This window comes from Coregonus lavaretus (genome assembly GCF_964263955.1).
Source record: "Coregonus lavaretus genome assembly, contig: HAP1_SCAFFOLD_424, whole genome shotgun sequence".
NCBI classification, from domain to species: domain Eukaryota; kingdom Metazoa; phylum Chordata; class Actinopteri; order Salmoniformes; family Salmonidae; genus Coregonus; species Coregonus lavaretus.
The window spans coordinates 254,668-267,406 of NW_028166348.1; the positions used below are offsets into that span (position 1 = coordinate 254,668).

At 41.5% G+C, this 12,739-nt stretch overlaps 1 protein-coding gene across 1 annotated transcript in view; it reads left to right on the top strand.

Moving 5' to 3' along the window:
* LOC311114846 (uncharacterized protein) overlaps window positions 1–12,739 on the top strand; it is a gene marked incomplete at both ends in the record, with an annotated part of 60,927 nt that overhangs the window by 36,437 nt on the left and 11,751 nt on the right. Inside the window, 4 exons of the mRNA XM_084190073.1 lie at window positions 73–219; window positions 392–451; window positions 641–761; window positions 3,829–3,921. Coding sequence (XP_084046199.1) covers window positions 73–219; window positions 392–451; window positions 641–761; window positions 3,829–3,921 — 421 coding nt within the window. The remainder of the gene's footprint in view (window positions 1–72; window positions 220–391; window positions 452–640; window positions 762–3,828; window positions 3,922–12,739) is intronic.

Here is a 12,739-nt window from a genome sequence, read left to right on the forward strand (position 1 = left end):
CACATCATCACATTAAATGTAAATGAGTCAAGGAGCTTGTCCCAGTAGTCTGAAGTGTATTTCTGTCTCCAGGATCTGATGGAGACCTCCAGTGTGAGGGAGGTGATGGGTCTGGTTCTAGCCCTGGGGAACCACATGAACGGGGGCAACAGGACCAGAGGACAGGCTGACGGCTTTGGACTGGAGATCCTGCCCAAACTAAAGGACGTCAAGAGCAGGGTAAGGGCCATGTTACAGGATGAAGTACAGTTAGATGAGTGTATAATATAGCATAGTAAAAACCTACAGCTCACAGTATTTTGAAGCAGAAGACAGACAGATGTATTGTTTTGTGTTGGGTTCCTTTGTGTTTGAGGTTCTTTTGTGTTCTCTGTTCTCTTCTTCTTTGAAGGACAATCGTATCAGTCTGGTTGACTATGTGACATCGTACTATCTCCGCAACCTGGATGAGGTAATGTCAAACATTTGTTAATCACTTTATTGTAATGCATTTTACTGGAAGTTAGTCTATGGTTGTTTGAGATTTTTGTAATTCAGGTGTTTTTTTATTGTTTCTATGTAGAATGCCCCTAGAACAAATGTCATGTTGTTGTTGTTGTTGTTTTTGTCACTCTGATGTTGCTGTTCTGGTTTCCCCCAGAATGCTGGAACAGAGAGAAGTGTCTTCCCTCTCCCTGAGCCTCAGGATGTGTTCCTGGCTGCCCAAGTCAAGTTCGAAGACATCACCAAGGACCTGAGACAGCTTAGACGAGACCTGGCAGGTCAGAGGACATTCATGCCTAATCACAACACTGTGATGTTAGCAACACATAGACAGATAGGCAGGCAAGAAGGCAGGCAGGCAGGCAGACTGACTGACAGACAGAAGGAGTCTCAGCTTCACATGCTGTGCCAGAGTCAAAGGTTATCACTGTGGTTTCGCCTTCGATAACAACTGTTTAGATCTGGGGTTCTTAAACCTTTTCAGCTCGAGACCCAAATGAAAAATTGACCATCTTCCTATGACCCAAATTGTCCTTCATTGACCCAAATTAAGAAGAAATAGTGTGTTATTATAGATGTATTCTCATAACTCGCGGCCCACCTCTAACATGCCCAGGGCCCACTTTTGGGTCCCGACCCATAGTTTAAGAAACCTTGGTTTCTTTCCTTGGTTTCTTTCCCCCCTCTCTCTCTGTCTCTCTCTCTCACTCTCTCCCCCCCCCCCCCCCCCCCCCCCCTCTCTCTCTCTCTCTCTCTCTCGCTCTCTCTCTCTCTCTGCCTGTGGCTCCACTTCTACTACTGCTCTGTTTGTTCCCTCTTGCTCACCGTCCAATCAGGGCATCACAGGAGCTGGAGGAGCCAGTCTTCAGGCCCAGTCATAATACAGCCTGCTGGGAGCCACGGTTACAGCACTCCCCCCCCCCCCCACCCTCCCGCCCCCACGCCACGCTCCAACATCATCACCCAGATGAGATTACAAAGAATACTGTTTTCATTCAGGATTTGTGTAAACTGTGGAGGCGGGTATCTGCATTGTGTGGCGACTAGCGAATCTTTCTCTTTTTTACCTTTTGTTTTGGAGTTTGGTCCTTTCAGACAGGAAGAAGGTCATTCAGTCTCAGGTAAACAGAGGACTACTTTTGGTGACACGGGTGTGTTTTGAGATGGAGTTGAAAGCAGAACCACTGTCCTGTAGAACAGCTAATGCACTTCTTGAGTTGTTTTTTTGTTTGTTTCATGTAGGTTATATCTCATCTGTGATTGGGCAGCTCTTGACCTGTGTGACCAATCAGTGATTCCACAAATAGATGTGATTTCCTTCCTGACAAAGGAACAGCTTTCATTCTAGAACCTAGAGATTACAGTGGGGTCTTTATCACACTCAATGGAAACCCTTTCAGGAAATAATATATTCAAAATGTATTGTGCGTAGGCACAGACCCCCGCAAAGGGATTCATTCAATTACTACAGCTGACAGTTCATATTTCCCAGTGGGGATATACTTCTGTATCCAACCACAACTCAGAGAATAGCTAAGCACACACACACACATTATGTTCTTCTATCCTCGTGGGGACCTAAAATTAATTTCCATTCAAAATAAAATGTTCCTTAAACCCTTACCATAACCCTAACCTTAATCCTAACCTTAACCCGTAACCCAAACCCTAAACCTAACTCCTAACTCCTAACCCCTAAACCTAACAACTAACCCCTTACCCTAGCCCAAATTCTAACCTTAACCCTAATTGTAACCCAAACCCTAAACCTAACTCCTAAGCTTAAAATAGCCTTTGTCCTCATGGGGACGTGGGAAATGTCCCCACGTGGGAGAATCTTCCTTGTTTTACTATCCTTGTGGGGACTTTTGGGGATTTTAGGTCCCCACAAGGATAAAAGAACCCACACACACACAAACACACACCCATACACACACACCCACACACACACACACATACACACACTACACACATACATACACACACACATACACACACAGACACACCCACCCACACACACACACTAACACACACACACACACACGCACACGCACACACACATACACACACCCACCCACACACACACATACACACCCACATACACACCCACATAAGCACGCACACCCAAACACACCTACACCCACACACACATACATACACAAACTAACTAAACAGGGAACAGATCAGAACAAAGGCATGGTTCAACCCAGGTATGAGGGAGGTTCAAACAGCAAGACAAAAGGCTCCTGAGATAGATGGAGAGATGTCACGGTGGTTGGGAGTCTCAGTGATAAGACCTAGTCGTGTTGAGAGGTAGTGAGAAGGGCATCTGTAACTCACATCTGGTGGCCACAGGGGAGGCCATACTTTCGTGGTATGCGTACGTCCATGTTGTGTGTGTGTGTGTGTGCGTGCGTGTGTGCGTGCGTGTTTATAGGGCGGTCCGTTTGGGTTGATAAGGAGTACCCCCTTTAGATTACATAAGGACAGTGATGTGATTGTCGCCCTCCACTCTGATCGCTGGCGACACACAGTGCAGTCTCACAAAGACACAGAGACAGATCTGATGGGCAGGATTATAGCTGTATCTGAAAGGCGCCAGGGCAGTATCACAGAGACTCTGAATCAGAGACACTCCAAGAAGTCTCTGGACACAGACACACACACACACACACACACACACACACACACACGCACACAGACTGAGAAGTCTCTAAACACACACACGTGCAAACTGTCTCACACACACAGGAATAGAGAGAGAGAGTGAAGTGCATTGACCTCAGCACTATCATAGCTGGGATTGGTTGGTAAATGGAATCATATGGGCACACTTAAAGACAGTAGAGAATAGTTGAAGGGCTAAAAACAGGAGAAGGAAGAGATGACAGTCAAGAAAGGAAAGCTTTTGTTCTGAAGCTGAGTTGACTTTGAGTTGGTCAAAGGCGGTCCTTAGCTTAAGTATAAACAGGGTTTCTGAATGACTGCTGTGGGGAAACCAGCTTTGACTGGAAACGAGCTTTGTTGCTGCCTGTGCTGTTGCCTGTGTGAATGAATGGGGCCTGGTGAGAACAGAACCCTGCCAGACTGATGCCGAGGTTACAGCTGTGAGGAATCTGAAGCAGCACTAACTACAGCTATAGAGTTACACAGGCTGGCGGAGGCTCTCAAACACTAACACACACAACAAACTAACCTCAGAGTAACACCATTCCACTCACCCGGTCACATGAATACGAAAACATGCTGTTACACTTTTCAAGTTGGTTGGTGGGGTGTTTGTGATCGTCTGCACATAATGTTGTCTCATGGAAAAAATAACCAGTGTTTTTCCTGTTTTCACAGTGTGTGAAGAAGGTGTTCAGAAGGTGTGCTCCAGCTCTCCAGAGGAACACCTCCAGACGTTTAAGGACAAGATGGAGGCGTTCCTTCTGAATGGTGAGTAGCCTATAGCACTGGGCAATAATGAGGACAACAGCAGTCCCCAGTAGTTACTAGTATAGTGACACAACAACAGTAGTTAGTAGTATAGTGACACAACAATAATAGTCCCCAGTAGTTAGTAGTATAGTGACACAACAACAGTAGTTAGTAGTATAGTGACACAACAACAGTAGTTAGTAGTATAGTGACACAACAACAGTAGTTAGTAGTATAGTGACACAACAACAGTAGTTACAGTGCCCTCCACAATTATTGACACCCCTGTTTAAGATGTGGTCGAGGACTTCCAAAAATTCTCCTTTTTTTTTAAACAACATAGAACCCAAATGCGAAAAAAGAGAAAAATCCAACCTTTTATTTAAGTACATTACTTTGGTGTAAAAAAAAAAAATCACACATTTAGAATTTTTTTTTTTTGAAATCATGTGTCCCACAATTATTAGTTAGTTAGTAGTTAGTAGTATAGTGACACAACAATAATAGTCCCCAGTAGTTAGTAGTATAGTGACACAACAACAGTTGTTAGTAGTATAGTGACACAACAACAGTAGTTAGTAGTATAGTGACACAACAACAGTAGTTAGTAGTATAGTGACACAACAACAGTAGTTAGTAGTATAGTGACACAACAACAGTAGTTAGTAGTATAGTGACACAACAACAGTAGTTAGTAGTATAGTGACACAACAACAGTAGTTAGTAGTATAGTGACACAACAACAGTAGTTAGTAGTATAGTGACACAACAACAGTTGTTAGTAGTATAGTGACACAACAACAGTAGTTAGTAGTATAGTGACACAACAACAGTAGTTAGCAGTATAGTGACACAACAACAGTAGTTAGTAGTATAGTGACACTACAACAGTAGTTAGTAGTATAGTGACACAACAACAGTTGTTAGTAGTATAGTGACACAACAACAGTAGTTAGTAGTATAGTGACACAACAACAGTAGTTAGTAGTATAGTGACACAACAACAGTAGTTAGTAGTATAGTGACACAACAACCGTTGTTAGTAGTATAGTGACACAACAACAGTAGTTAGTAGTATAGTGACACAACAACAGTAGTTAGTAGTATAGTGACACAACAACAGTAGTTAGTAGTATAGTGACACAACAACAGTAGTTAGTAGTATAGTGACACAACAACAGTTGTTAGTAGTATAGTGACACAACAACAGTAGTTAGTAGTATAGTGACACAACAACAGTAGTTAGTAGTATAGTGACACAACAACAGTAGTTAGTAGTATAATGACACAACAACAGTTGTTAGTAGTATAGTGACACAACAACAGTAGTTAGTAGTATAGTGAAACAACAATAATAGTCCCCAGTAGTTAGCAGTATAGTGACACAACAACAGTAGTTAGTAGTATAGTGACACAACAACAGTTGTTAGTAGTATAGTGACACAACAACAGTAGTTAGTAGTATAGTGACACAACAACAATAGTCCCCAGTAGTTAGTAGTATAGTGACACAACAATAATAGTCCCCAGTAGTTAGTAGTATAGTGACACAACAACAGTAGTTAGTAGTATAGTGACACAACAACAGTTGTTAGTAGTATAGTGACACAACAACAGTAGTTAGTAGTATAGTGACACAACAACAGTTGTTAGTAGTATAGTGACACAACAACAGTTGTTAGTAGTATAGTGACACAACAACAGTAGTTAGTAGTATAGTGACACAACAACAGTAGTTAGTAGTATAGTGACACAACAACAGTTGTTAGTAGTATAGTGACACAACAACAGTAGTTAGTAGTATAGTGACACAACAACAATAGTCCCCAGTAGTTAGTAGTATAGTGACACAACAATAATAGTCCCCAGTAGTTAGTAGTATAGTGACACAACAACAGTAGTTAGTAGTATAGTGACACAACAACAGTTGTTAGTAGTATAGTGACACAACAACAGTAGTTAGTAGTATAGTGACACAACAACAGTTGTTAGTAGTATAGTGACACAACAACAGTTGTTAGTAGTATAGTGACACAACAACAGTAGTTAGTAGTATAGTGACACAACAACAGTTGTTAGTAGTATAATGAAACAACAATAATAGTCCCCAGTAGTTAGCAGTATAGTGACACAACAACAGTAGTTAGTAGTATAGTGACACAACAACAATAGTCCCCAGTAGTTAGTAGTATAGTGACACAACAATAATAGTCCCCAGTAGTTAGTAGTATAGTGACACAACAACAGTAGTTAGTAGTATAGTGACACAACAACAGTTGTTAGTAGTATAGTGACACAACAACAGTAGTTAGTAGTATAGTGACACAACAACAGTTGTTAGTAGTATAGTGACACAACAACAGTTGTTAGTAGTATAGTGACACAACAACAGTAGTTAGTAGTATAGTGACACAACAACAGTAGTTAGTAGTATAGTGACACAACAACAGTTGTTAGTAGTATAGTGACACAACAACAGTAGTTAGTAGTATAGTGACACAACAACAATAGTCCCCAGTAGTTAGTAGTATAGTGACACAACAATAATAGTCCCCAGTAGTTAGTAGTATAGTGACACAACAACAGTAGTTAGTAGTATAGTGACACAACAACAGTTGTTAGTAGTATAGTGACACAACAACAGTAGTTAGTAGTATAGTGACACAACAACAGTTGTTAGTAGTATAGTGACACAACAACAGTTGTTAGTAGTATAGTGACACAACAACAGTAGTTAGTAGTATAGTGACACAACAACAGTTGTTAGTAGTATAATGAAACAACAATAATAGTCCCCAGTAGTTAGCAGTATAGTGACACAACAACAGTAGTTAGTAGTATAGTGACACAACAACAGTAGTTAGTAGTATAGTGACACAACAACAGTAGTTAGGAGTATAGTGACACAACAACAGTTGTTAGTAGTATAGTGACACAACAACAGTAGTTAGTAGTATAGTGACACAACAACAGTTGTTAGTAGTATAGTGACACAACAACAGTAGTTAGTAGTATAGTGACACAACAACAATAGTCCCCAGTAGTTAGTAGTATAGTGACACAACAATAATAGTCCCCAGTAGTTAGTAGTATAGTGACACAACAACAGTAGTTAGTAGTATAGTGACACAACAACAGTTGTTAGTAGTATAGTGACACAACAACAGTAGTTAGTAGTATAGTGACACAACAACAGTTGTTAGTAGTATAGTGACACAACAACAGTTGTTAGTAGTATAGTGACACAACAACAGTAGTTAGTAGTATAGTGACACAACAACAGTTGTTAGTAGTATAATGACACAACAATAATAGTCCCCAGTAGTTAGCAGTATAGTGACACAACAACAGTAGTTAGTAGTATAGTGACACAACAACAGTAGTTAGTAGTATAGTGACACAACAACAGTAGTTAGTAGTATAGTGACACAACAACAGTTGTTAGTAGTATAGTGACACAACAACAGTAGTTAGTAGTATAGTGACACAACAACAGTAGTTAGTAGTATAGTGACACAACAACAGTAGTTAGTAGTATAGTGACACAACAACAGTTGTTAGTAGTATAGTGACACAACAACAGTAGTTAGTAGTATAGTGACACAACAACAGTACTTAGTAGTATAGTGACACAACAACAGTAGTTAGTAGTATAGTGACACAACAACAGTAGTTAGTAGTATAGTGACACAACAACCGTTGTTAGTAGTATAGTGACACAACAACAGTAGTTAGTAGTATAGTGACACAACAACAGTAGTTAGTAGTATAGTGACACAACAACAGTTGTTAGTAGTATAGTGACACAACAACAGTAGTTAGTAGTATAGTGACACAACAACAGTAGTTAGTAGTATAGTGACACAACAACAGTTGTTAGTAGTATAGTGACACAACAACAGTAGTTAGTAGTATAGTGACACAACAACAGTAGTTAGTAGTATAGTGACACAACAACAGTAGTTAGTAGTATAGTGACACAACAACAGTTGTTAGTAGTATAGTGACACAACAACAGTAGTTAGTAGTATAGTGAAACAACAATAATAGTCCCCAGTAGTTAGCAGTATAGTGACACAACAACAGTAGTTAGTAGTATAGTGACACAACAACAGTTGTTAGTAGTATAGTGACACAACAACAGTAGTTAGTAGTATAGTGACACAACAACAGTAGTTAGTAGTATAGTGACACAACAACAGTTGTTAGTAGTATAGTGACACAACAACAGTAGTTAGTAGTATAGTGACACAACAACAGTAGTTAGTAGTATAGTGACACAACAACAGTAGTTAGTAGTATAGTGACACAACAACAGTAGTTAGTAGTATAGTGACACAACAACAGTTGTTAGTAGTATAGTGACACAACAACAGTAGTTAGTAGTATAGTGACACTACAACAGTTGTTAGTAGTATAGTGACACAACAACAGTTGTTACTAGTATAGTGACACAACAACAGTAGTTAGTAGTATAGTGACACAACAACAGTAGTTAGTAGTATAGTGACACAACAACAGTAGTTAGTAGTATAGTGACACAACACCAGTTGTTAGTAGTATAGTGACACAACAATAATAGTCCCCAGTAGTTAGTAGTATAGTGACACAACAACAATAGTTAGTAGTATAGTGACACAACAACAGTTGTTAGTAGTATAGTGACACTACAACAATTGTCCCTAGTAGTTAGTAGTATAGTGACACAACAACAGTAGTTAGTAGTATAGTGACACAACAACAGTTGTTAGTAGTATAGTGACACAACAACAGTAGTTAGTAGTATAGTGACACAACAACAGTTGTTAGTAGTATAGTGACACAACAACAGTTGTTAGTAGTATAGTGACACAACAACAGTTGTTAGTAGTATAGTGACACAACAACAATAGTTAGTAGTATAGTGACACAACAACAGTAGTTAGTAGTATAGTGACACTACAACAATAGTCCCTGTGGTCCTCTGTAGCTCAGCTGGTAGAGCACGGCGCTTGTAACGCCAAGGTAGTGGGTTCGATCCCCGGGACCACCCATACACAAAAATGTATGCACGCATGACTGTAAGTCGCTTTGGATAAAAGCGTCTGCTAAATGGCATATTATTATTATTATTATTTAGTAGTTAGTAGTATAGTGACACAACAACAGTAGTTAGTAGTATAGTGACACAACAACAGTAGTTAGTAGTATAGTGACACAACAACAGTAGTTTGGTTTTACATTTTTTACATTTTTAGTCATTTAGCAGACGCTCTTATCCAGAGCGACTTACAGGAGCAATTAGGGTTAAGTGCCTTGCTCAAGGGCACATCGACAGATTTTTCACCTAGTCGGCTCGGGGATTAGAACCAGCAACCTTTCAGTTACTGGCACAATGCTCTTAACCACTAAGCTACCTGCCGTTAGTAGTATAGTGACACAACAACAGTAGTTAGTAGTATGGTGACACAACAACAGTAGTCCCCAGTAGTATAGTGACACAACAACAGTAGTTAGTAGTATGGTGACACAACAACAGTAGTTAGTAGTATGGTGACACAACAACAGTAGTTAGTAGTATAGTGACACAACATCAGTAGTTAGTAGTATGGTGACACAACAACAGTAGTTAGTAGTATAGTGACACAACAACAATAGTTAGTAGTATAGTGACACAACAACAGTTGTTAGTAGTATAGTGACACTACAACAATTGTCCCTAGTAGTTAGTAGTATAGTGACACAACAACAGTAGTTAGTAGTATAGTGACACAACAACAGTTGTTAGTAGTATAGTGACACAACAACAGTTGTTAGTAGTATAGTGACACAACAACAGTAGTTAGTAGTATAGTGACACAACAACAGTTGTTAGTAGTATAGTGACACAACAACAGTTGTTAGTAGTATAGTGACACAACAACAGTTGTTAGTAGTATAGTGACACAACAACAATAGTTAGTAGTATAGTGACACAACAACAGTACATTTACATTTACATTTTAGTCATTTAGCAGACGCTCTTATCCAGAGCGACTTACAGGAGCAATTAGGGTTAAGTGCCTTGCTCAAGGGCACATTAACGTCATTTAGCAGACGCTCTTAGCCAGAGCGACTCGCAAATTGGTGCGTTCACCCTATAGCCAGTGGGATAACCACTTTACAATTTGGGGGGGGGGGGGGGGGGGTTAGAAGGAACACTTTATCCTATCCCAGGTATTCCTTAAAGAGGTGGGGTTTCAAATGTCTCCGGAAGGTGGTGAGTGACTCCGCTGTCCTGGCGTCGTGAGGGAGCTTGTTCCACCATTGGGGTGCCAGAGCAGCGAACAGTTTTGACTGGGCTGAGCGGGAGCTATGCTTCCGCAGAGGAAGGGGAGCCAGCAGGCCAGAGGTGGATGAACGCAATGCCCTCGTTTGGGTGTAGGGACTGATCAGAGCCTGAAGGTACAGAGGTGCCGTTCCCCTCACTGCTCCATAGGCAAGCACCATGGTCTTGTAGCGGATGCGAGCTTCAACTGGAAGCCAGTGGAGTGTGCGGAGGAGGGGGGTGACGTGAGAGAACTTGGGAAGGTTGAACACCAGACGGGCTGCGGCATTCTGGATGAGTTGTAGGGGTTTAATGGCACAGGCAGGGAGGCCAGCCAACAGCGAGTTGCAGTAGTCCAGACGGGAGATGACAAGTGCCTGGATTAGGACCTGTGCCGCTTCCTGTGTAAGGCAGGGTCGTACTCTCCGAATGTTGTAGAGCATGAACCTGCAGGAGCGGGTCACCGCCTTGATGTTGGCGGAGAACGACAGGGTGTTGTCCAGGGTCACGCCTAGGCTCTTCGCACTCTGGGAGGAGGACACAGCGGAGTTGTCAACCGTGATGGCGAGATCATGGAACGGGCAGTCCTTCCCCGGGAGGAAGAGCAGCTCCGTCTTGCCAGGGTTCAGCTTGAGGTGGTGATCCGTCATCCATACTGATATGTCTGCCAGACATGCAGAGATGCGATTCGCCACCTGGTTATCAGAAGGGGGAAAGGAGAAGATTAGTTGTGTATCGTCAGCGTAGCAATGATAGGAAAGGCCATAGTTAGTTAGTAGTATAGTGACACTACAACAATAGTCCCTGTGGTCCTCTGTAGCTCAGCTGGTAGAGCACGGCGCTTGTAACGCCAAGGTAGTGGGTTCGATCCCCGGGACCACCCATACACAAAAATGTATGCACGCATGACTGTAAGTCGCTTTGGATAAAAGCATCTGCTAAATGGCATATTATTAAGTAGTTAGTAGTATAGTGACACAACAACAGTAGTTAGTAGTATAGTGACACAACAACAGTAGTTAGTAGTATAGTGACACAACAACAGTTGTTAGTAGTATAGTGACACAACAACAGTTGTTAGTAGTATAGTGACACAACAACAATAGTTAGTAGTATAGTGACACAACAACAGTAGTTAGTAGTATAGTGACACAACAACAGTAGTTTTGTTTTACATTTTTTACATTTTTAGTCATTTAGCAGACGCTCTTATCCAGAGCTACTTACAGGAGCAATTAGGGTTAAGTGCCTTGCTCAAGGGCACATCGACAGATTTTTCACCTAGTCGGCTCGGGGATTAGAACCAGCAACCTTTCAGTTACTGGCACAATGCTCTTAACCACTAAGCTACCTGCCGTTAGTAGTATAGTGACACAACAACAGTAGTTAGTAGTATGGTGACACAACAACAGTAGTCCCCAGTAGTATAGTGACACAACAACAGTAGTTAGTAGTATGGTGACACAACAACAGTAGTTAGTAGTATAGTGACACAACAACAGTAGTTAGTAGTATGGTGACACAACAACAGTAGTTAGTAGTATGGTGACACAACAACAGTAGTTAGTAGTATGGTGACACAACAACAGTAGTTAGTAGTATAGTGACACAACAACAGTAGTTAGTAGTATGGTGACACAACAACAGTAGTTAGTAGTATGGTGACACAACAACAGTAGTCCCCAGTAGTATAGTTACACAACAGAGACGTCAAAATAGCTTTGTAAACAGTATGCCCTCATGTACAAGGTGCTCCTAAAAAGCCAACATCTCAACCAGGGGTTGGAACTGAAATGATGTTCCAATCATTTTGTTCAGAACCGAATCATTATTGTTTTTGTTCTGTTCCACTGTTCCGACCAGCCAAATAAAGTTCTGAACCAGTTCAAACAACAACAAGAAGTAACTCTTCATATCTTTCCTTTCAGTTCCATTTTTGTAAATACATTTTCTTACTTCAATTTCGAACTTGTCTCATCGCTGCAACTCCCCAGCGGGCTCGGGAGAGGCGAAGGTGGGGTCATGCGTCCTCCGAAACGTGATACGCCTAACCGCGCTCCTTAACACCCGCCAGTTTAACCCGGAAGCCAGCCGCACCAATGTGTCGGAGGAAACAGGAATGGTCGGCAGGGATGTAGCTCAGTTGATAGAGCATGGCGTTTGCAACGCCAGGGTTGTGGGTTCGATTCCCATGGGGGCCAGTATAAAAAATATATATATATGTATTCACTAACTGTAAGTCGCTCTGGATAAGAGCGTCTGCTAAATGACTGTAATGTAATGTAATGAAACACCGTTCAACTGGAGACCGGGGTCAGCCTGCAGGCACCCGGGCCGCCACAAGGAGTCGCTAGGGCGCGATGAGCCAAGTAAACCTGGACGACGCTGGGCCAATTGTGCGCCGTCCAATGGGACAGCCCGGGAAGGAATCCGGGTCTGTAGTAACGCCTCTAGCACTGTGATGCAGTGTCTTAGACCGCTGCCTTACTCTGGAGGCCTTCTGTTCCTTTTTAAACCTCTGATATATATATATATTTTACATTTAGCTCG